Source organism: Betta splendens, chromosome 5 (genome assembly GCF_900634795.4).
Source record: "Betta splendens chromosome 5, fBetSpl5.4, whole genome shotgun sequence".
In the NCBI taxonomy this organism is placed as follows: Eukaryota; Metazoa; Chordata; class Actinopteri; order Anabantiformes; family Osphronemidae; genus Betta; species Betta splendens.
In genome coordinates this window covers 7,554,268-7,576,665 of record NC_040885.2, presented here as the reverse complement: position 1 = coordinate 7,576,665, position 22,398 = coordinate 7,554,268, and the positions used below count along the sequence as shown (strand labels likewise).

General features: G+C 45.9%; 2 protein-coding genes across 6 annotated transcripts; one reads left to right on the top strand and one right to left on the bottom strand.

Annotated features, from left to right (window-relative positions):
- The first annotated feature begins 1,255 nt into the window (after positions 1 to 1,255).
- On the top strand, positions 1,256 to 21,506 carry tacc1 (transforming, acidic coiled-coil containing protein 1). Of its 4 annotated transcripts, none has more exons than XM_029150251.3 (14): positions 1,256 to 1,408; positions 13,706 to 13,821; positions 15,255 to 16,533; positions 16,938 to 16,973; positions 17,268 to 17,331; positions 17,703 to 17,880; positions 18,100 to 18,167; positions 18,393 to 18,527; positions 18,611 to 18,687; positions 18,765 to 18,808; positions 19,061 to 19,224; positions 19,317 to 19,423; positions 19,510 to 19,630; positions 20,170 to 21,506. In XM_029150251.3, the coding sequence occupies exons 1-14, from the start codon at positions 1,275 to 1,277 to the stop codon at positions 20,233 to 20,235; spliced, it is 2,589 nt and encodes an 862-aa protein (XP_029006084.1). In that variant the 5' UTR covers positions 1,256 to 1,274; the 3' UTR covers positions 20,236 to 21,506. The 4 variants fall into 4 exon arrangements, with proteins under 4 accessions (XP_029006084.1, XP_029006086.1, XP_029006088.1 ...); XM_029150255.3 differs by lacking the exon at positions 1,256 to 1,408 and adding an exon at positions 3,910 to 4,162; XM_029150254.3 differs by lacking the exon at positions 1,256 to 1,408 and adding an exon at positions 12,274 to 12,735.
- On the bottom strand, positions 4,164 to 9,860 carry aggf1 (angiogenic factor with G patch and FHA domains 1). 2 transcript variants are annotated; one of them, XM_029150257.3, is made up of 15 exons: positions 9,629 to 9,860; positions 9,225 to 9,421; positions 8,767 to 8,866; positions 8,418 to 8,671; positions 8,136 to 8,267; positions 7,815 to 8,012; positions 7,557 to 7,623; positions 6,532 to 6,631; positions 6,342 to 6,393; positions 6,157 to 6,258; positions 5,901 to 6,066; positions 5,679 to 5,758; positions 5,479 to 5,600; positions 5,297 to 5,396; positions 4,164 to 5,215 (listed from the first exon to the last, which is right to left on the bottom strand). In XM_029150257.3, the coding sequence occupies exons 2-15, from the start codon at positions 9,408 to 9,410 to the stop codon at positions 4,997 to 4,999; spliced, it is 1,878 nt and encodes a 625-aa protein (XP_029006090.1). In that variant the 5' UTR covers positions 9,411 to 9,421; positions 9,629 to 9,860; the 3' UTR covers positions 4,164 to 4,996. The 2 variants fall into 2 exon arrangements, with proteins under 2 accessions (XP_029006090.1, XP_029006089.1); XM_029150256.3 differs by lacking the exon at positions 7,557 to 7,623 and adding an exon at positions 6,798 to 7,236 and having other exon boundaries at positions 9,629 to 9,859.
- Positions 21,507 to 22,398: the final 892 nt, after the last annotated feature.

Below are 22,398 nucleotides of genomic sequence, written 5' to 3'. Positions count from 1 at the left end.
CCTTATTGGGGAAATACCCAGAGCTCAGCTACAGTGTAATGTTGCCCGCATGCTGGCTTTTATGATGGAACGTGCGTTTTCAGTCCTCCGCTATTAGGATCCTCCTTCAGGGACCTGAGTGGTGAAGTCATCTGTTTCCTGAAAGTAAAGAACCTGCGGTGAGGAAGCGACTGTGCAGCAGTAGCTTAAATGGATCACTTACACCTATAGAAACAAGGTGAAATGTCTGAATTTAAAGAAAAGGATTCCTTTGTGTTATGTAAGACCACATAATGTGTGTGTGTGTGTGTGTGTGTGTGTGTGTGTGTGTGTGTGTGTGTGTGTGTGTGTGTGTGTGTGTGTGTGTGTGTGTGTGTGTGTGTGTGTGTGTGTGTGTGTAGCAGGTTAAGCATTTGCAGGACAGTTCACAATAACTTTCCTTGGCTTCAGACTTTTATGTCTGAAATAACTCAATTTCTGTAATTGTAGTTGAGCCGTGTGACGATTGAGTTATATATTTATCTGCAGCAACAGCAGCACTGCTACTAATCCTGCTGTTTCGATAAATAAACACTAGAGGGAGACCTCGTGTTTCTGCGTCACACTTCATGGTGCTTGTGTTGTAATGACTGGTTCCCAAAGATTTCACGTTGACTCCTTTTGTGTTGTTTTCTATATTTGAACAGACGCCACAAAAGTTAAAAACCTAAATGTTTAATCTACTTTTATCTGTCATTGATCAACCACAGAGGACGTGCAGTGTTTTAATGTTTCAGAAAGTTGAAGGAATAAATCTAATTTTTATTTTCTTTTTATTTAACGTTTTTTTTTTCTTTTTTACAAGTTAATGCTATGTTATTATGTATTATAGGATTCATTTTACATTAACTAATTGCTTTAATGATAGAATTGTTTTTATAACTTTTATTATCGAAATGAATTCATCTTTTGGTAACTACATTTATTATGTAAAAGTTAAATTGGTGTAAATATGCAGTTTAATGAGTTTAGTTTAGTGTGATTAAAAATTTGTGAATGTTACAACTAAATGTTACAACAACTTACTTATTACAACTAAATGCTAAATACTGCTGTAAAATAAAGCAATATGCATAGTGTTAATAGCAGAAGGCTGGAATGAAAGTACTGAGTCAAACAGATTCAGTTTGGGGCTGATGCACAACACAGCTGTACATTTACATACACTGTCTATCACGAGCTGCGTTGTCTTTAAATCAAACTCTGTGCTTGGCTCTTTGCCCAGAAACTTCATTTCCCACTTCCCATCCAGCCACATGGACTTAGCTCCGCCGCGCAGGGGGAACAACCAGCTACTCGCACCAAGAGCGCCGCTGCTCAACAGCCAGAGGGCAGGAGGCTGGGATTCAGCGTGCTGCGAAGGACACGGAGCCCAGAGCCCTCACAGCAGGTATGATTTACCATCCAAAACTCAGAGCGGCAGCTGTCAGTGAGGCTGCAGCTTTGTTTGAATTGAAGTTAATTCACTGGTGTTGGATGTTCGACTGAATGTGCTGTGTCTGGTTTAAAGTCCCGCTGCCGCGCAGGAGCTATTGTCTCTCAGCGTGAGCACAAAGCTCTTTTTCACGGACGTGTAGTTGAGCCAGCAGTTTGTTGTGGGTGTGATGTATGCGATGCTAAGGGAACAGCACGATGGCTGCTGCTTTTGGGGGGGAAGAATTAGTCACAATGATTGAACCGGAAAGAACGTCCCTCAGAGTGAACAATGAGGTTTAAGGCTGCAAAGTTTAATCCTGCATCAAACTAAAATTAAGCTTCTTAGCTGCTGGAGTAGCCAGACTGTATAAACAGGATGCTGGATACACACACACACACACACACGCTGTGAATGAACAAGCCGGGGAACAGGCACCAGGCTGCTTTGTTTTCATGAACCCACCCGCATCATGTGAGCAGACGGGCCGAGGCTTCCAGAGGATTTTCAGATTTTCTGGGAAGATGAGGTCACAGGGAGACACACCCAGAGGCGTCTGAGTAAGAAATGCCATGAGAGCGAGGCGTCCGGGAGGGACGGTGAGCCGCTGGGAGGAAGCGGCAGCCGCGTTGAGAACGCCGCTGTGTTTAGACGGGGGCCGTGGTGCGATGAGCACAGGAAGGGTCACTTCCCCTCTAACGCACAAACAGAAGCACAATTTTCTGAGACGCTCGATTTGTTCAACGTGAGAAGAACAGTCTGGATACAAGGCTATTCACAGTGGAATGTGGTTGGAATGAGGGTCATTTCCTCTCCTAAACCTCCATGACCTGTGAACGCGTGGAAGCGTTTAGGCCCCGTTTCCTGACGCCGCCGCCGCCTCTTTCCTCGCGCGGACACGTCTCCTGCACTCAGTGTGGGAAAACGCAGGTCGAGGCCCAGTACATGGAGTCAGACCAGCTCTGGTCACACACGTCTCTAAATCGGGTCTTTTTATGACACAACTGCGTTGCTGAGGTATATTTTCCAAAATGACAGACTCCGGTGGTCAGTGGCTGCAGCGCCGCTCAGCCCTCGACCACAATGGGAAGCAACAGGAACGGATGACGTCCTGTGCAGGGAAACTGTGAGTGGTGCTGATGAAGGAGTGGGTCTCTCCACTATATGATGTGGTCACGCGCCGTGTTCAGGCGCCCACTTAATGCCAGGCCTCGCTCGATAACGCCGTCGTTCCAAACCTTCCTGGCCTGTGATCATTTAAAGTAGTAGCAACACTGTAAAGAGAGGGTGGTCGACTGAGAACTCACAGGCTGTGGTGGATGTGAGCTACGATGCAGCTGCATCCAGTCTGAGTAAGACAATATCACATCTCCATTCAATGCATGCTAGTAAATATGTTAAATGTATTGTAGCTTTGTGTAAGCCTTGTGTCTCATAATCGTGACTTGCTTGGCTCCAGAATTAGCTTAGGACTAATAAGGACAAAGAATGAATGAGCTCCGTCTGGTAGAATTCGCGAGAAAAAAACAAGCGAAGATATAAAATTGCAGCTTTTATCGATTCCTGATAGTTTCCTGCTACAAAACATAAATCCTCAGCAACATGTGACTCATCTCAGCTATCAAATGAGTGACAACCTTAAATACCTGTGTTGCCTTGTCTGCGGATCTGAGGCCGTCTCGTCTTTGTCTGCTCCCATTAAAAAAAATATGCACAACAATAGTGTTTTATTTAAATCTCAGGACGAATCTGTGGCATGAAGTCAGGTTTGTTTTTGCTTCATGCCACGTTCAGGTCAAAGTGGGGCCTTTGACGCGTCGCCACACCCTCAGCTCCTCTAATAACTTACTTGCTCAGATGCAACATTCGACCAGATATAAAGATTCGCTTATTTTAGACCAAGCTCCACCAAACCCTGCTATAATAAAGTAATGCTGGCACTTCTAGTTACACTGGCAGTGAGTCTGTGCATTTGCTATTTAGACTACAGATATTCCAGGTGCACTAACACCCAGAAAGTTTGAACCAAGACTTCACAACTTGTTCCCACAGGCCTGTGACAGCACGGCCCAAGAAATTCACAGTTACTTGTTCTCACTGAGAAAAGTGAAAGTGATTAATAAGCTGGTTTTGCTACATGGATTACATTAGATCCATACACACCTTTGTTCAGTTTAACAGCTGAATAAATGAACTGGAACACAACTGACAAACAAGTTAGTTATTGTTGATGCCCTTCAACAATGTATGTTAAACATTCTGCACTGCAATAGTCTGGAGGTCCAGCGTTGCTCCCAGTGTCAAACTGGTCAAGCAAGATCTGTGAACTCAAGCTGCAAGTGAACGCATTCCAGTTGTATGTAATGACTCATAAAAAGCTGTTTATAGGACATTTCCAATCCAAACAACCGGACACACAAGGCACAAGATGACCCCTCCCCAAGTTTATTACACCACAGTATCAGCTACGGCGCTAAAGTTGAGGGAGGAGATTTGACAAGGGAGGGACCAGAGGATTCACCTGTTGACACAGAGAAATCTGACGACAGAGGAGAACTCCCAGGCCGAAGCGAGACGACTCAGCAGATTATTCCTGTTAGTTGAGGGAAGCACACGCTGGGTGCCTATCGACCGACCGACCGACGGAGGGAGCCTCAAAATGGGCGGCAATATAAGTCAGAAGAAGAGCAGCCGGCAAAGCAGCTCAAGGAGTCACACCAACAGCATCATGTGAGTCTGATCACGGCTTTAATACTGATTTACAATCACAGAGTTGGGAACAATATCGCTTACTTAAAAGGCGTCGTCTTGTAACTGTGCCGTAAACTAGTCACCGGCCTTCTCTTTCCGTGACACTGGCCTCTCGTCAAGCGAACACTTGCACACACATGCAAATATTCACACACCCTCTACATGAACCCACAGATAGGCCTGCACACAGATGGACTGAAACTGGTTTGCCCTTAGACTGGTATGAGGGATCTGTGTGTGCGCTGTTGTGCAAACACTACATTCAAATAACATGATATTGCGAACTGTTCTGGACAGCAAACAAAAGCAAAGTGTGTGGAACTAGAATATGGCAAATGTTCACACGTTACGGGGCCTGGAGTAACGCTGACTGCTGAGGTCTAAGGAGCTCTGCAGGTTGTCTCATGACAAGCGCGATCTCATTGTGAGAAATAAAAGTGTTACTGTGCCAATATTTGCTTTGGGTGACTGTCCTCTTGGAAGGCACCATGACTGTAGTTTACCCTACAGGAGGTAAACTACAGATATGCATGGTCACGTTCAGTGTCTTTCCCTCTCCTGCTGTAAAGGTTGTGCACTGTAAATATTTAACACAGCTTTCTTATAGGGGAGGGCAGCAAGTGACATCAGTTCTGTTGATGTGCAGCAGCTTAAGTGTTGGAAAAAAAGAATCGCAGTGATGTAATACTTTCTCAGATTCTTATTTGATCAAATACATTTTAAGTTTACAAGCTGGACAAGCAAATAAAAAGTAAAAAAAGCTTTACATATCCTCGTGGTGATTTACATACTGCAGGTCACATTCATCCCTCACTATGTGTCTGTCTGTGTCATATCTGTCTCGTCTGCTTTGACCCAGGACTTGTTCTGTGCTTTGGTTGCCTGTATTTCAGGCTGGCAGGTGTCGGCAAATCTTTCACGCGCCTTCTCCCAGTTCTTGTGGGACTTTGAAGTGGCCACAGACATATTGTCTAGAGACATGGCAGCTCCAGCCCCTAGACCTGACTGGGATTTCCTGATTTTAAGTTCAATCTATAACAGAAAGACAGAAAATCTAATTAGTAGATTTATTCATAACGCAAATATAAAGGGTACATAGAAGTCGTCACTTACGGGGTCTTTCATTCCAGTTCCCTCTTTACCGAGTCCCTCTCCTTTCTTCCAGCCCATCTTCTCCAACATCTTCCGCCCTTTATTGACTTCACTGATTTCCCTTTGGCAAGAGAAACCCAACCCACTTGTGTAACTCTAGCATCCTTTAGCTCAATAGCAACAGTCAAAGACAATATGCTTACTCGTGAACAGAAGCAGGTGCGTCGTCTCGTTGGAAAACGCCCTCGCTGCCGACCGTCTGTCGTCGAGACTCAGCCCGGTCCTTGTATTTGGGATTCTTCAAAGTTTTGCCTTCCTCATTAGTCTGTATAAAGAAAGGAGAAATTGACTGAAGAAGTGGTTTAAGCTAAAACTGGCCGCTGCCCGCTGCGTTAGCACTCACCTGCAGGCCATATTTGGCCTTCATCTGCTTCAGCTCCTTCTGCCTCAGTGCCTCTTTATCTTCTTTGGTAGGAGCAGGGCCTTGAGGGAAAAGACAGCAGAAGTAAAACTGGTCCTTGGCATCACATCAGCATTTTTTCGAACAGCTTAGTAAATCCCTAATCTAATTAAAGTACACGAAACTTTGTTTTTTGTGTGAATCTTAGCTTTGGAGGTTGCTCACCTGCAGTTTCCTCTCTCTTGTGCTTGCTGAGGTGAGCCATTATCTGACCCGGCTCACATCCATCACATGTATCAGTGCCTGAATGGATATGGAAGGAGAGCACAGTCTCCCCCATCTTCACCTCGTCACCGTGCATCAGTGCATATGGCTCACACTTAGTTTTGGGCTGCAGAAACCAATAAATATTTGTTGAAGGGGCCGCTATAGAGTTATATGATTTATTTTGAGAAGAGACATTTAAAAAATAAAGAAGAACCTGTAAGATTCGGTTGCCATTGATGACTGTTCCATTCTGGCTACCCTGGTCCACCAGCATGTAGCCCTGTTGCTCCTGGTCGAAGTACACCTCCACGTGGAACTGGAACAAAGTAGCTCAGTGTTAGAAATTATGTATTTGTATGTATTTCCAGTTCAGCCCCTGGAGAAAGGTACATGGTTTACCTTGCTGACTCCCATCTCTGGTATTCGAATGGCATGGTCCATGTCTTTCTCCCTGCAACAGAAAGACATCAATTTGGCTGCAGGGAGTTTGGGACCAATAAATGAGTATTAAGATACTAAGTATTTCCCACTGAGGCAGAAAACTACTACATGCATGCCATCACATTAATGAGAGAGGATTAGCACACACCTGCCGATGGTGGCTGGAGAGTCAGCTGTGATGATGAACAGCGTGCCCACCTGGAGAACTGGAGATCTGACCACTGTCACTCTAACACAGGGCGGCCAAGCTGTAAGAAAAGAAAATAACACTAGTAATGGGAGAGGATGAGAAATCAGTTTTGCATTGCTACGACTTTAACATTTAACCAAGACAATCTGAATTATAAATTTTCCATAAATAAATTAAGATGTTTGCCCTTAACCAGCGTTGAAGTTCAGTTGTTTTCTTCTCACCTTGCTGGTTCTGTATTTCCATCTCTAATTCTGGGCTTTCCTTGGGAGGTGATGCTGAAGGTGATGAAAATGACTGAACAGATTCCATCTCTTCCTTCTCTGACTCTGTGATCTCACCCTCTTCTGGTTCGCTGTTTTTGTCTGAGCCACTGTTGTGAGCTGAACTCTTTTTCTTCTTACGCTTTTCTGACTTTGATTTTTTTCGCTTCTTTTTCGATCTTTCCTTATCATCGTGGTGTGAACTGCTTTTGTGCTTCTTCCTCTTTGAAGACGACTTGTCGCCATCCTCCCGGCATCTAGAAGACTCTTTTCTACGTGAAGCCGCATCTGGACTGCATGACCTTGACCTCAATTTTCGAGATTCACTGGACTTTTTAGTTGGTTTTTCAACCCAATTAGTTTGGTCTTCTTTCAACTTTGCCTCATCAAAGACGACTTCCTGTCATCACATATTTAATAGTGAGAATACCATCTGTCATGATTCACTGACAGCAGGCTTTGTACTAGAGATCCCATGGCTGTAGCACAGCATTCTTACAGCGTGTGGATATGATCTTTGTCTTTAAAGATGGTGCACTACAGATTTCACAAAATTAAGTTCTTACTTTGACCACAAGTAACCAAATCCGCCAAATATTTCCACTTACTTGGAAAATGAGATGTGGGAAAACAACTTTTTGCAATGTCAAAAACTATTAATTAACATAGGACCTATGATAGAATAATTAGGAGTATGTGCACGTTAGTGTCAAAAAGTACCTCTTTGGGTAGTATTCCAGTAAGAGGAAATCTTCATTTTAGCCAGTGACTTAGTCACTTCGTGCACCTGGGTTAGAAGAATACTCTTTTAGTTCACTATACTCTTGACAGTACATACAAATATAGCATTTGAGAACCAAAAACATAATAAGCGTTTTCAAAGGGATCTGCATGTGAAAGCCCTGCTGTCAGTGTGCAACTTGAAAATAAATCCATTTCCTACATAAACATATGACCTATAGAAGTGTAGTCACTTACCTTGTTATTTTGGTGTGGGGTTTTCTTGATAACTTTCTTGAACTTCCAGAGTCTTTTTTCAGCAGTGTTACTATCTTGGTAAGTTTCTGTAGCAGTCTGGGCAGGAACCTCAATCCTGGAGTGAAACTGGTAACGTCCACTCTCTGCATCATAGTAGTAGTAAATGCCAGTGTTGGCATCATAGTACAATTGGCTGACCTAAAAAAAAAGAATGACCAAACTTGTAAAAATATAAAATTTGACTGGTAAAAAATTATGTACACAAATCTTAAAGAGTAAACTCTCAAATAATGAAGGTCTACAAAAATGCAAGTGACAAACCGAGTCGTAGTAGAAGCCTGTACTGTGGTCATAGTACATCCCGGTAGTCTCATCAAAGATAAACCCAGTCTGTGTCATAGCCTCTTCAGCAGTGGCCCTCAGTATATCAGCAATAGATCCTGCATCACCTTCCTGAAATAGGCAAAGTCATATATTCTTTTAGCAAAGTAAAGTCTTATGTGTAAATGTGTGCTTCTATATCAGAATTACAGAAGTATTATCATCTTGAATATAATAACCGATAGACACCAACATTTTTAGTAATATTTTTGATAAACTGACCTCTGTTGTGACTACATCAGTGCTCTGAGGTTGTCCAGACTCCTCTACTGCTGCTACTGCTGCTGCTGCTGCTGCTGTTGTTGTTGTTTCATTCTGTGTTGAAACCTCAGCCATCTCACTGTAATCAGCTGCATTATGTCCTTCTGCCTTTGCCGCTGCCTCTGCTTCTGCTGGTACTACAGTTTTAACGTCTTCCTGGGTATCTGTTGCCTCTGGATTTTGATAGCAGCCTCCGTAATAGTAGTTGTAGTAATCTGGAAAGGAATATTGGATAAATGTACTAGCGTCCAAAATAATTATATAATTATTTTTATTTTACATTTTAATTAATGCAATTAAAGTAACACACCTGTTTCTGTCCACACATATTCATCTGTCTGAGTTTCATTGTCAATTCTGTCTTTTTCTTTCTTCTTACGTTCATGAATCTCAACGCTCAGCTGGTCAACCTAAAACAAACGCTTGGAGTTATCTTGTTCTTCAAACCGAAATTGTTTTGATGACTTGAAAGCTCAAAAAGTCAATCATGCTTTCATGAAATCAAGTATAAACTGTCATAATAAAGTTAAAGTAAACAATTGCATAAATGTACTGTATAAGTTAAGTACTGAGGGAAAACGTTTTTTAACTTAATTATTATTAATTATTCTTAACTGATTGAAAATAACATGACAGCAAATCACTAGTCTCAACATTTCAGTTTAGGGCAAACATAGTCTCCAAGCAACAACAACAATGTGGTGGACAATTTTATAATATAGAACTGCACATAGTGAGTCATTTATCAGAGTGTAAGCTGGCACTGACCTGTTTCCTCAGATCTTCGTTGTAGCTCTCCGTGCTCCTCTGCAGCCTCTCAGACTGGCTCAGCTGCTTCTGTAACTTGACCAGCTCGGCTCTGCACTCTTTGAGCTCCTGCTTCAGCGACTCTACTTTGAGACGCAGCTCCACCACCTCAGACTCCTTGTCCCCTTCTCCGTTTACACTCTCCATCACCTCAGCCACTAAAGACATCAGGGCCACAGTTTGTAACATAATCGGCGAAGCAGCTTGAGACGATTAGCAGTTGCACACAGGTGACTGTAGCTAGCTTGACTGTCTCAGCGACATAAGTTAAAAACGTCATGTTAACGATGTTAACACAGAAAAGATCAACTGTGTGGCGTGTTTAATCGACGTCATGCAATAAGCAGCCTCTAAGATCTCCTTACCGCTTCTTTCGTTTTCGTCTCTTTAGCAAGCTCCCTGTCGGCGCCGCGCATGGATCAACCTGAAAGTTGAAAATACACAACTTGTAACTAGCCTGCATTTTCAACATAGTCCAGTACATGTGGTGATGATAATGAGACAGTTACAGTTATAACCGTGCAAATGTTTACAGTCCACCTTTTCACGACCACCACTAGCTAGCTAACGAACTACTGCACAGCGGAAGTGGTTCTTCCTCAGCGTTGGCGGGTTTGCTGATTTCCGCCTCTGGCTCATGAAGTGCATTACTGCCACCCAGCGGTGAACAACGACCATAGCTTTTGAAAATCACTGCACATACTGCATGTCAAATCTATCTGTAACCAAACCTATCACCTATCTATCACCCTTTCATTTGCTAAGGTTTAAGTGGTTAAGGTTAAAATTATTATAATTGTTTTTTTATGTTTGTCACATATACCCACATTAATTATACAGGAGCCTGTAGTTTATTTACCAGTGAAGTTACACGCACAGTTACACAGTTAATTTAATTAGAATTTGTGTTATATATTTAATAGCTGACTTATGATTAGTAGTAATCAATAGTAATGATAATATATGAAATACTAATAGCTTTGTCGATTTTAAGTGATATTATATTGTTATAACACTTTCTACCACCAGATGTCGCTTCAGCAGGTCAGTGTCGTTAATTACTTTCATACCATTAACAGGTGAATAGATGAATATTTGGCAGGATTTGGTCATAAGATAATGTCAAATTTAATGGCTTCTGCTATTTGGTAGTAGTTCTACTCCTATTTACTGTGGATATTTGAACATTAGGTGGAATAGTGAAAGCTGGCCTGCTACTAGGTGCAATAGGGTAAAATGACTTTGTGCATTCACTTTGCTGGGACTTGTGAGGACTGGGTCATCTCTTTGTGTGTCTACGTTTATTTTAGGTTCAAGGGGAACGACTGTTACATAATACTGTGGCGCCTCTATTGTCCTCTGACACTGAAACCTGCCTCTGTCTTCATGCATGTGAGAATGTGTTCAAAGCATTATGCTATAAACACAGTGTAAATATATCATGTGATTATGTGCCCTGAGCTGTGAGGTTACAGAGCAGCAGACACACTGAGAAGACGGCCGACCATAAATTTGCCATTAATCCCGTTTGTACGGAGACAGGCAGAATTTGAGTTGCTTAACAATAGGTTGGAAAGGCCAGACTGTTTTTCTCTCCAGTGACTCTCTCAAAAAAGCCTTCTAGGTTCCTCCTACCGCGTTTGAAACCTGAGCCGTTGTGAGCTGTGTTTGGATTCTGGTGGCCCATCAGACGTCTTGGCAGGATCTCTGCTGGCTGCGGTGGAGGTGGTGGTAGAGCAGCCTCTAAGAAAGGGGTGGTCTTTTATTTGGAGACACACACACACACACACACACACACACACACACACACACACACACACACACACACACACACACACACACACACACACACACACACACACACACACACACACACACACACACACACACACACAGCTGCCTCACGCGACCCACTGATGTTTACTGATGCCATTTTTAGATGAGAAAAGCAGCAGTCTGTTAGTTTGTTGTGAAAGGAGCTGCAAAAACGTCCGTCAGTTCTGGGTTTGAGCTCTGGGCTTTTTGAAGCCTGGTCTGGGAATGAAACAGGAACTCATACTTATGTAACCTCCTTATCCTTGGACAACATTTATAACAAATGCTGCCTCTGTGGAAAGAAAGGCTTCGGTACCAGATTCTAAACCTTCTCCACTGTCAAACAGGGAATTTATTTCACATCTGATAAAACGAACAGATAAAAAGCGTTACGCGTTCATTTCTTTATATGAGGTAGGAATGAACCTGCACACGTCTCTCTCGCCCTCCTCAGTAAAACCACACACTCCACCCTTTGTGGTCGAATGTGGAAACTATGTGGAGGCTGACTGAGACCCGTGTGCCTCTGCTCATTGATGGGGAGTTGGGAGGAGTGTAGCCACAGCGTGAACAAGTCAAACCCCTGTGGGGGGAAGTGAAGTGCACAGATGATGCTTTACACTTTTGGACTCAGGGCAGAAAAATCACAAGTAAAAAAATAGTGTAAAATATAGTGACAAATTATTATTAGTAGATATCACTTTGAGCTTTTTGCTGTGTTGTTAATTCAGAATACCAGACACAGAGATGCTCCAGTACAAACGGCTCCACTGTTGAGTTCAGTGGTCTGAAGTAGCAGCTCAGACAAACTGAACCCAGGCAGGTAGATCGTATCCCGAGGCCGCCCAATACAACTGGTTCTCCTGGTCACGCATGCCTGCCTGCGCCTATATGAGAAACCAACTTAACTGTTAAAGAGCCTGGGGGAGCGAAGTAGGTTTTCAGACCCGGCCCCACATTCCTGTCCTCTCTATGGGCTATAAAATGCAGAGCCCCAACTCCACCTCCTCCTTGTGTGTTTGTTTTCCGACTCCCCCTCAATGCTTCTCGGCTCGAGAGCAGTCTGACAGGACCGTACCATTCTCCAACCACGGAGAGGGGGGGGCGTTCGAAGCGAGTACAGAAATGCTGCGTTCAGGCTCCGTGTCTCCCCCTCCGGGCCGTCTGTTCGTGGACCGGTCCAGTGTGGAGCGGAGGGGTGGGGGGTTCGGAAGAGGAGAGAAGAGCGGTTTGGAAACCAGCTGATTTGAGCTGTGGTATTCAACCACTGAGTCAGAGGGGACTGAAAGCGTGACTACAAAGAAGAAGAGAAAAGGGCAAGACATTTTTTTATCATTTCAAATCTGAGAATTTACAAATAGACGATTGAAAAGTACAATTTAGGAATCCTACATTTGATGGAAAACCGTGGAATCATGTGAAAACGTTGGGAGGGTGGAAATCTGAAAAAAAGGAGTCGCAGTGAAACGGATCGGCTCAGCCGTGAGTCAACGCAGGCTCGAGGAGTGATGTCCTGGCTGTCACCTGTGTCCTGGGCCAAATGGACGTGGACCGCGGTGCGAGGAGGAGAGGGGGAGGACGGCGATGAAGAGGGGCGCGAGGCCAGCGAGGAGGGGAGAGGGAGCCGAGAGGAGGAGGAGGAGGAGGAAGGCTACAGGCAAGTGTTGGGCTGGAGGGTCCGGACTGGAGGAGGAGGGGGGGGGGGGGTGTTTATACCTGAGCTCTAATAATAAGAAGGCTCGCGTGGCGCGCGTTTGGCCGTTCGCGTCCGCGCTCGCGCAGCGCAGACACGTTTCAGGTTCAGCGCTTGGACTGAACGTGCGCCTCGGCCTCACCCGTTCCTCCTCATTTCTGTGGCTCCGCAGAAACGAGTCCGAGGTTCGGCGTCGAGCCGTGATGTAAGCGCTGGGAACGCGCGCGCGTGACGCACGCTTCAGGTATTGCGAGCGTCGCGCGTCTGCTCGAGCGCCTCGCTGACTCCCAGGCAGGTTGCGTGTTGACTCTAGCGCGTGTCCGCACGTGCTCCGCACGGCTCCACGCCGCCGCCAGCCCGCGGTGTCCTCATCAAATCCACGTCGTTATTTAACCACACAAAGTCAATACCTGCCACACTGTCGCTTCCTGGATTGATCGGATTTCATCGCTGCTTCCCTGCAACGTTGAACTCACAAAGTGGCATAAAAAAAGAGTCCACGTACATAATTTACCATAGCTATTTAATTTTAATGCTCTTCTTGATTTTAAATTATTTAAACTTTATTACCTGTCAGTTACTATCTTATACTTCACACTATGTAACAGGAAATAGTCTGCTGACCTACTTCCCCTTCCTGTATGTGTGTTGTACTTTATGTTTACTCTGTTACGTTGATTAATCAGAAGTACTCGACTGTAAATACTTATTACTGCAATAAATCACATCCCTGTACGATTTACTATATTTGTGAAGTAGCAGGGATCAAAAGTACTGCACCTGGTCTTATACTTCTACATATTCAACTAAGCGGTTGTGATTCAGAACTTTGCTTTTGAACCTTAATAATCTCTTCCGGGTGTTTCTGGCCTCTAGTCTCGTGTTTTGGATGTTGGGAAACTTCATGCTCTCTGTCTCACTCTGATCTCCACAGCTCTGACTCAGAGGGTCACTTCGACACTCCAGAAGCAGAAACTCCTGTGCGCTGCCCTCATCCCCTCACGGTCCCGGGAGAGCTGGAGAACAGCAACGCAGATGGAGCCAACGCCGGTGAGTGAACGACACATGCAGTGGATGAATACATGAGACAAGCAGCAGCTCAGTGTGTGTGTGTGTGTGTGTGTGTGTGTGTGTGTGTGTGTGTGTGGTGCCCCTCCTTGAAGTTTCCATGGAAACAAGGATTTTGATCTTATTCTAACGTTCACACATCAGACATGTCCATATGTTTGTTCATGCAGGCTGCAAAATATTAGCTTTTAACAGCATATTTGGGCCAATCTGATTCGGTGACTGTGTCTGAACTGAGGTGTATCAAGTTCTCCATGCATGAGTGATTAAAGGCATATGTTGTCTCAGTCAGGAATGTACCTGCCCAGAGCTTTCAGCTTCAGATTTAGAACACACCTGCTTCTTTAAGCACCAGTAGCAAGTAAACTATTAGCTAATGTACAATCCTGAAGCCTTGACTGCATCCGGGGGTTCTGGTGGGATTTGGGTGCGATGAAGACGGAAGCGCGGCCGTTGCCGTTGGAATCCCTCAGAAGAAAGCAAAGTAAGCAGCAGAGCGTGGGAACAGCCCTCGCTCTGGAATTCAACAGGTGTAACAAAAGCTGTTGGTTTTTAGCTTTGAGGTCGGTCAGACCGGAGAAGGAGCGAGTCGAGTTCTGTTTGAACGCAGTCAATTCTTGTTAAAGTGCCTGTAGAAAAGTCTGGACTGAATGTAAACATGCTGAACGTTCACTGCCTGCACCGTGACAGTTTATAAGTGTTAATAGATGTTTGGAGACTGACAGCAGAAGACTGTGTTTTCCTTTATACAGTATGATGTAGTCAAGAAATAGGAAAAACACGCCATGTTCACAGCCACACTCAAACCAGTGACAGTGTTTTCCTGCTACTTCTACACTGATCAATAACAGCTGCATAACTTGCATTCCGTGAGGAGCATTTCATTAAACAACCCTAAATAAACTCGGCCACAGGATCGACGTTCTATTACACATCACGGCAAAAGGCGGATTCTGTTTTCAGTCTCGATGAAAATAGGATGAAAAACAAACCAAAGGGCTCTAGTTGCATGTGGCCGTGGATCAACGTTGTTTGGTCATTGTTGGACTGCAGGAAGGCTTGTGCGACATGGTAAGTAGGTAGAAACACGGTCTCCTAGCAACATAATATTACAAGGATGTGGTGAGAATGACAGGCTTATTAAAAAATGTTGCCGTCTCAGTCGATGGCCGCGAGCTAATAATTAGCTGCAGCTTCTTCTGTTGACATTCCTGCAGAATCATTTTCATTTTTATTTTCTAGTGTTCTCCGTGGTTAAGAAGCCGTGTCCTTCGTAGTAACATGTTGCCGTGGCAACAGCAGCAACTGGATCAGTTTGCTGGCTGGAAACCCGCAGGAACCAGTCAGATATCAGTTTTATGCGAGTGTAGTTTGATTGGTGAGACGTTTCAAGCGCGTGTCTCTCTCTTTGTCAGACTTGGATCGGGACGAGCACCTGATAGTGACGGCTCCTGTCGAGGGCCAGGCTTCGCTCAGCCACAGCATGGGTCAGGATGAGCCCGTGGTCCCTTTGGGCGCTCCGCTGGAAGTGAACATGCAAACTGTGGAAGCGGAGCCGACAGAAAGGCTCCCAGAAGAACCGGGCCCCGGGCCTGCTCCCGACCCGGCCTCACCGGAGGTGGAGAGATGCCCGGCGCCGGCCCGGCCTTCATCTCCAGGCCCGGCTGCAGATCAGGCCCCCAAGATGGCTCCCGCTCCCGTTTTGGTTTCAGTTCCAGAAAGAGACTCAGTTCAAGGCTGTGATGGTGAAGACTTGTCACTTCCTGAAGCCTATGAGGAGAAAAGTCCTGCTGAGCCCGACCCGAACCCGAACTCAAACCCTGACCCAGCTCCGAAAGCTAAGCCTCCATCTTTAAAAATAAACACTTCAATGGAGAACCAAGCTCCAACAAGTGAGGAACAAGAACTTCCTATTCCCAAGGCCACATACAACTTTGACCCTGAGCAGCTGGACGACAGCTTTAACCCCTTCATCAGTGGAGGATCTAAAATCCAGAACTCCCCCCCACCGTGCGGCTCCAGCTCTTTCGCCAGACTTGAGCCGATTGGCAGCTCGCTGCCTGTTGGCGAGTCCGGCTCAGCAGCTCCGGCAACTGGCGACACGATGGTGTCATCCACAGAGGCAAAGCCCGTCCTGCTGGAGTTTGGTCTGGACGAGGGAGCCGTCAGTAAACCCCCTCCACGCAAAGTACCCGGAGAGAGGTCGGGCGGCAGGCTGACGGTGAAGAAGCAGAGACCCAAAGTACCGGAGGCCTCCTGCAAACCTGCACCGGAGGCCACGGGCTCAGAAACAGACTCGCAGCCCGTGTCAGAACCTCAACAGGCGCCAGAACCAGTTTCACAGCCATCAGAGCCTGTCTCAGATCCAGTTCCAGAAGCCACGTTGCCGGTTTCAGACCCTTGTGGACCGTTGAACCTTGATGACGTTCCCATTCCCAAGACGGGGTCGTATAACTTTGATCCCAGCCAGTGGGACGACCCAAACTTCAACCCGTTCGGAAGCAACAGCAAAACGGGCTCCGACGACTCCGTGGAGCCGTTCAAGCCCTCGAAGAGCCTGAGCACCGAGGAGCCTTCCGGCGCCGCTCCGTCCGCGACGAAGGTAAAGGACGGCGCCAAAGCGAAGGCGGGGCCGCCGCCGGGCGAGAGGAGAGCGAGGCAGATTCCCAGGAAGGGCAAAGAGAGGACAGTCACGTGAGTCAAGCAGGAGCAGTCACTCAGACCTCACCTGAATAATTTCTATCCCCACTCATCATCATCAGATTTGCCCCTAGATGCAAACAGTGCTTTGAACACGCGTCACGCGCCACATTCCGCCCATCGATGCCGCTCCCACTCCGGTTGTATTCAGGCTGAAGCGCCTGTAGCTGCGGCGCTCGCTCCACATCCAGCTTCTCCTCAGCAGGCGGCACCTTGTGTCTGTGCTTTAAACCTGTATCTGCCGAGCGCCTTTTAGCCACTCACTCTCTGTCTGCCCCCCCCCCCTTTTCCTTTGTTCTCCTATGGAACCCTCCCATTCCTCTGCTCCATCCCCCTCATCCTCCCTCTTGTCCATTACTTCCAATCTGTACTTTTTCGTCCACCTCTCTTGGCCTCAGGACATCTGAACAAGTCAAGTTTCTCTGTTTTCTGTTGTAAGTACTTTCGCTATCGACTCTCTCTTTAATGCATGAACCCCCCCCCCCCTCTTTAATGGCATGCACACCGCTGCAGAACTGTTAGCGGAGCATGGAGTCTCTTCAGTGTCACGTCTACCCATTTTTACATCACTGACTGTTTTACTGTACACGAAAGTCTCTATACACCATTTAAGACGGGGCTTTGCCATAAGGCACCGAAGCGCTCAGAGCTTTACAGATCACGTGGGAAACGTTGCCCCTCTGTGTCCACTCTAACTGCGGCGTTGTTGTCGTGTTCTCGCCTCGCAGGAACTCCTGCAAGCTCCAGAAGTACGACGAAAGCCAGTCGCTGGTGCTGGACGTGTGCGAGCAGGTAATGCGCGTGCGTGGAGGCGGAGGCGGACGCGATGCTGCGGCGTCGCTGTCCCACCTCTCGGCCTCAGCGGCGTCTCTGCAGTGCTGCTCTGGCACCGTGACAGGTCGCAGACTCTTCACTAGTCTGCTGATCCCAGGCGCCATCAATATGACCTGCTTAGACCTAGGCAGGGATGGAGGTTACTGTATAACAGCTGTAGAGGATGTAAGCGACACAAGCATAACACAGCTGGAATTAACTACCAACAACTAAATGTCGTACTAATGTAGTAAATTAAGCTTTGACCTTTTGTGTATGGAAATAGAACTGATTTAGCATTTGCTTGTCAATGCACCAACTAAATACTATGGCACCTTTCTTGTGTCCAGGAGGAGGATGAGGTGGTGGCTCAGACCCCAGAGATCACGCAGCGAGTTCATCACGCCACAGATGAAGAGAAGCTGGCCTCCACCAGCATCATGGGCCAAGCCACCGACAGACAGGAGGACAGGGTGGAAACCAAGAGCAGGAAACTGCAGCCAGTCAGCGAGGTGTCTGTGGCGGATGGTAAGATTCACCAGTGGGAAATGTCGTACGTTTGTTTGTGTAAGTGCATGCTTAAACGTACAACATGGATTACTTGTAAAGTTCAAAACGTGAACAAGGAAAGTGACAGTGGTGAAATGTGAACGCAAAGAATTATATGAATGATGATAAAAATGATAAAGTCCTTCACTGATGCTGCTGGATGTGTGTAGAATGAACTGTGCTTGTTTTTTCTTCTAGACGTTCCTGAGACCAAGATGATGGATGACCTGGAGGAGAAGGACACCTGCAGTCTGAAAGATGATATAGTAAGGCAACTATAGGAGCCACAGGGAGAGAACGAATGAATATTTAATTTGTGCGGCCGCCTGTTTTTGCACCGTCATTAGTGTCGGTGAACGGATAGCTCCTCATTTCCTGTTGGGAAAACCGTAAAAACAGCACATAATGATTCACAACATCTTGAATCCACTTCCAGAAAAGCGTTTGTACGTCAGATGTTCTCACATTACGTTTCTCTGCGTTCTTCACAGATCCACACATCCGTGAGTCAAACCAAAAAGGCGTGTGGCAGCACCGAGGCCGCGGACGCAGGCGCCCTGATGCAGGACGGCGTCCCGCTCACTGAGATGGACAAGGCTGCCGTGCTCACGCTCATCAGGGAGGAGGTGCCGTCACTCCCACAGCCGAGCCACCATCACGATGCCCACTCTACAACTCACCTGTTTCCTGTGTTTTGTCTCACAATCAGATCATCACTAAGGAGATCGAGGTCAACGAGTGGAAGAGAAAGTATGAGGAGTGCAGAGCGGAGGTATTCGAGATGAGGTATGACGCGAGAACAAATGCAAATGAGTTATTTAAAGGTGATGCCACGTGACGACTTTCTTTTATTGTCGTCGCAGGAAAATAGTCGCTGAATATGAGAAGACGGTTGCAGAAATGATCGGTGAGTTGCTGCCACCTAGTGGTCACACTTTTAATCACTGTAAGTTGCATGTATATATTAGGACCCTGTTGTATTGTTTTGCAAATTGCAACCAACAAATGTCACAAAAAAAACATTTAAATTGCAGATGAATACATTCATTACCCAAAAAGACTATATGGAGACTATATGGATTTTCCAAAGCTGCTCAGTTTGAGTTCACTAACTCTAACTAGCCTTTGACTCAGTAGTGCATTCCTCTACGGGTTGCAGACGACCAGCAGCAGCAGAAAACCCAGACCTGCACTAAGTCAGTGAGGCAGCTGACCTTAGAGAGGGATCAGGCCGTGGCCGACCTCAACTCAGTGGAGCGCTCCTTTGCCGACCTCTTCAGGAGGTACGAGAACATGAAAGGAGTGCTGGAAGGCTTCAAGAAGGTCAGTGGAGCGCAACAAAGCCCACTAAGGGTGCAGATGCCCTCTCCACGACAAGCCGGGTGCCCAAACAGCCTCTACGTGTGTGTCCGCAGAATGAGGAGGTGCTGAAGAAGTGCGCCCAGGACTACCTGATGCGGATCAAGCAGGAGGAGCAGCGCTACCAAACCCTCAAGGTGCACGCTGAGGAGAAACTGGACAAGTAAGGGGTGCTTCAACAACCACAATGAAACGTCTTTGTAATTGGAGGCAGTTTTTCTAATGCCCCTATTGCATCCTCTCACTCAGGGCTAATGAGGAGATAGCACAGGTACGGGCCAAGGCCAGCACCGAGGGCATTGCACTGAGCGCCAGCCTCAGGAAGGAGCAGATGAAGGTGGAGTCACTGGAGAGAGCGGTTCTTCAAAAGGTACAGTGGCTGCGAAGGTGATAAAAACGGAGCCAGTTTAACTGTGTGAAGAAGTGGGGTCACAAATGTAAACATTTAAGATCGTGTGACGTGTGTGTGGAACAGTAAGTATTGTGCAGTGACACAGTCCAGCAGATTTCCTACAAAAAAAACCCAGATTGATGGTCAATGGCATTAATGGCATAAAAGTTCATAATTTACAGAGATGTTTATGATAAAAATGTAACGGATGGTAGAACTGTCCATTTCCTTTTTGCCTGTTACTGGAAGCAGGAGGCGACCACATGTTAACATGCATCTAGACACCAGGGGGCAGTGTTTTCTTTTGTAAATGCAGTCTAGTCAAGTGAGGAGCCATTCCTAGAAGGACAGTGCATTTTAGTAAACGGCAAAGATATGACTCACTGACATTTTTAAAAACCTTTCTACAAACTACAAAGGCATCTTTTTTAAAGGAGTATAGCTCTTCTTGCTGAGACATATCCGTCCTGTGTGACGACTCCCTGGCTTCTAACCTCTCCTCTCTCTGCGTCTCTCAGAATCAAGAGATCGAGGAGCTCACCAAGATCTGCGACGAACTCATCGCCAAACTGGGAACAGACTAAGAGAACGATCCACTTCTCCCTGCAACGCGTGATGTAAAATCTGTGCATGACGCCGGCACATCTGAATTATCTCTCTGTCTGCTAGTGAAGCCAGAACAGCAACGTCACGGTGTCAACAAGGAATCACAAGGTTATTTAGAGGGTAATTATGTGAGGAAAAGATGATGTTCCAGCCACCATTGAGTCTGTTTGTGTTTTCAAGCATTTTAAGGGTCATTTTTTTTATTTAATCCGCCTGTTTTCAGCTGTTTCAGTCGGCCTGCTGTAAAAATTTCACATAAACTGTAGAACATACCGTTGCATCGAAGGGAAGGAATATGTGGAACCACATATTTTGCCACGCGTCTCTGAGTGTCTGAACTGATCCCAGTGTAAATATGTTTGCTTCCATCCATGTAGACAGTTGGATTCAGCGGATTATTTCATTTTACCATCCGATGAGAGGACGACACCTGATTTCGTGTGATTTCATGTGATTTCAGCGTGCAGAGCTTGTTCTGAGCTTCAGTTTTGTGTTGCTGTTCTCTTGTATACAGTATAAAGTCCTCCAGTCAAATGACGTCCCCCCATGAATCTCTGGGATTGTCAGATATGAAGAGCACTTAATAGAGTAATATCCTTGAATCATCATAAGATGTTTGACAGTGAGGGTGAGATTGAAGTGGTTTGCTCTTTTTGTACTGTAATGTTAAAATCACACGCCATGTGTATTAAAGCACATTGTGCTGCTGCCATGTCCATATATCCATACTTTATCTCTGAAGCCAGGTGTTGCTGGTGTGCCTTTATTTTTTTTATTTTATATTCCAGACTCTGTTGCCAAATCGTACAAACCTCGTATGATGTGAACACAACACCGGCGAGTTCTCACGACGCTGCAGTTTTAACGCTTTACTTGAAACAACGGATCAAGCGGCGGAGGCCGACCTGTGTGTGCGCGGTCGGCCGCGTCGCCATCGCCAACATCAGCACAGCTGGTCCGACCGAACGTGAAGGAGGGGGCGCACGCGTGCTGTCAGCAGGCGCTCTCCTACATCAGCACAATCAAATGCCAAATGACATGGGTTTCTGTGTGATGCCGTGTCCCGTTGTCGTGGTGACGTGCGTACGTGTTTGAAGTTGCTTTTCAATGCAAACCTGTTGTTTGAGGACAATGAGTGTACATTTTATACTTTCAGACATTTGTTCCTGATATTTGTAAAAGCGAAGTATACCCAGATTGTACGTCCACTGCTCTATTTTGTGCATTCCTGAATAAATGGTCAAGATTTTTCTCGGTCTCTCTCCTCCCGTGCCTCGCTACTATTTCTGTACGGTAGCGATCAACACAAACACCAGTTCATGCCCAGGTTCACTGTTGATTTCAGGACTTCAGTCGGCTTTCATCGCTGCTCTCTTGTTCTCACAGCCAGTGCACCGTTGGTTTTTGTAAGCGTGTCATTAGTGGCATTTTGTTTGCGAGTCGAGAGAGTCTGCAGTTTCCTGTCGTCGTCGTCGTATTTAACAATTATAAGAACTATGTCTACGAAACGGTTCAGCTCATGGGGAGGATTTCAGTTTTTATATAAGGTTTAAAAAAATGACCAATCATTAGTAAGATTAAGTGACTTTACTGTACAAAATCAATATGTAGCAGGTTATTGACAATATATTTGCTGAGGTACGTTTGGTGTGCTTGAACATTCCCCTGTTCTGCTGCAGCTTGACTACAAAGACCACCTCCTTCATGCTCCCCTGGGCGACCACAGGATGTCAGTCACATTTTGGAGATAAACGTGATGGGAGAGGATAAAGTAACCCTTTGTTACCTTCCTCTGCTCATTTGATTAGACGACCTCCCACCTCGTAGACTACTGGCCAAAGGCATCGCTTTTATCCACTGTAATGGTAATAATAAGTGAAAGACGCTGAAAACCATATAATTCCAGTACTTCCTTACATACAGAGTGACTTATACTGTAGAAATGCATGACTCATGTCTTATTACAAATCCATTAAAACATTTGCTCGGCCGCGTCCCAGTATCAGTGCTGGCAGGACCGTCTGACCACATGCGGGCTTCAACACCGCTGTGCCACACACCCAGTGGACTCTGGCACATCCACTTTAACACACAGTATTAAAAACACGTGACTAATAATGAAGACAGACATGCTAACGCTA

Excerpts from the sequence above, each read along its gene's own strand:
- aggf1 (XM_029150256.3), bottom strand. The coding sequence starts at position 9,410 with ATGGAGAGTGTAAACGGAGAAGGGGACAAGGAGTCTGAGGTGGTGGAG. Across the intron at positions 8,672-8,766 it reads ATATGTGTGGACAGAAACAG|ATTACTACAACTACTATTAC; the intron begins GTGTGTTACTTT and ends ATTCCTTTCCAG. Across the intron at positions 8,013-8,135 it reads CAGGCTTCTACTACGACTCG|GTCAGCCAATTGTACTATGA; the intron begins GTTTGTCACTTG and ends CTTTTTTTTTAG.
- tacc1 (XM_029150254.3), top strand. The coding sequence starts at position 12,587 with ATGTCCTGGCTGTCACCTGTGTCCTGGGCCAAATGGACGTGGACCGCG. Across the intron at positions 13,822-15,254 it reads CGCAGATGGAGCCAACGCCG|ACTTGGATCGGGACGAGCAC; the intron begins GTGAGTGAACGA and ends TCTCTTTGTCAG. Across the intron at positions 19,631-20,169 it reads AGAGAGCGGTTCTTCAAAAG|AATCAAGAGATCGAGGAGCT; the intron begins GTACAGTGGCTG and ends TGCGTCTCTCAG.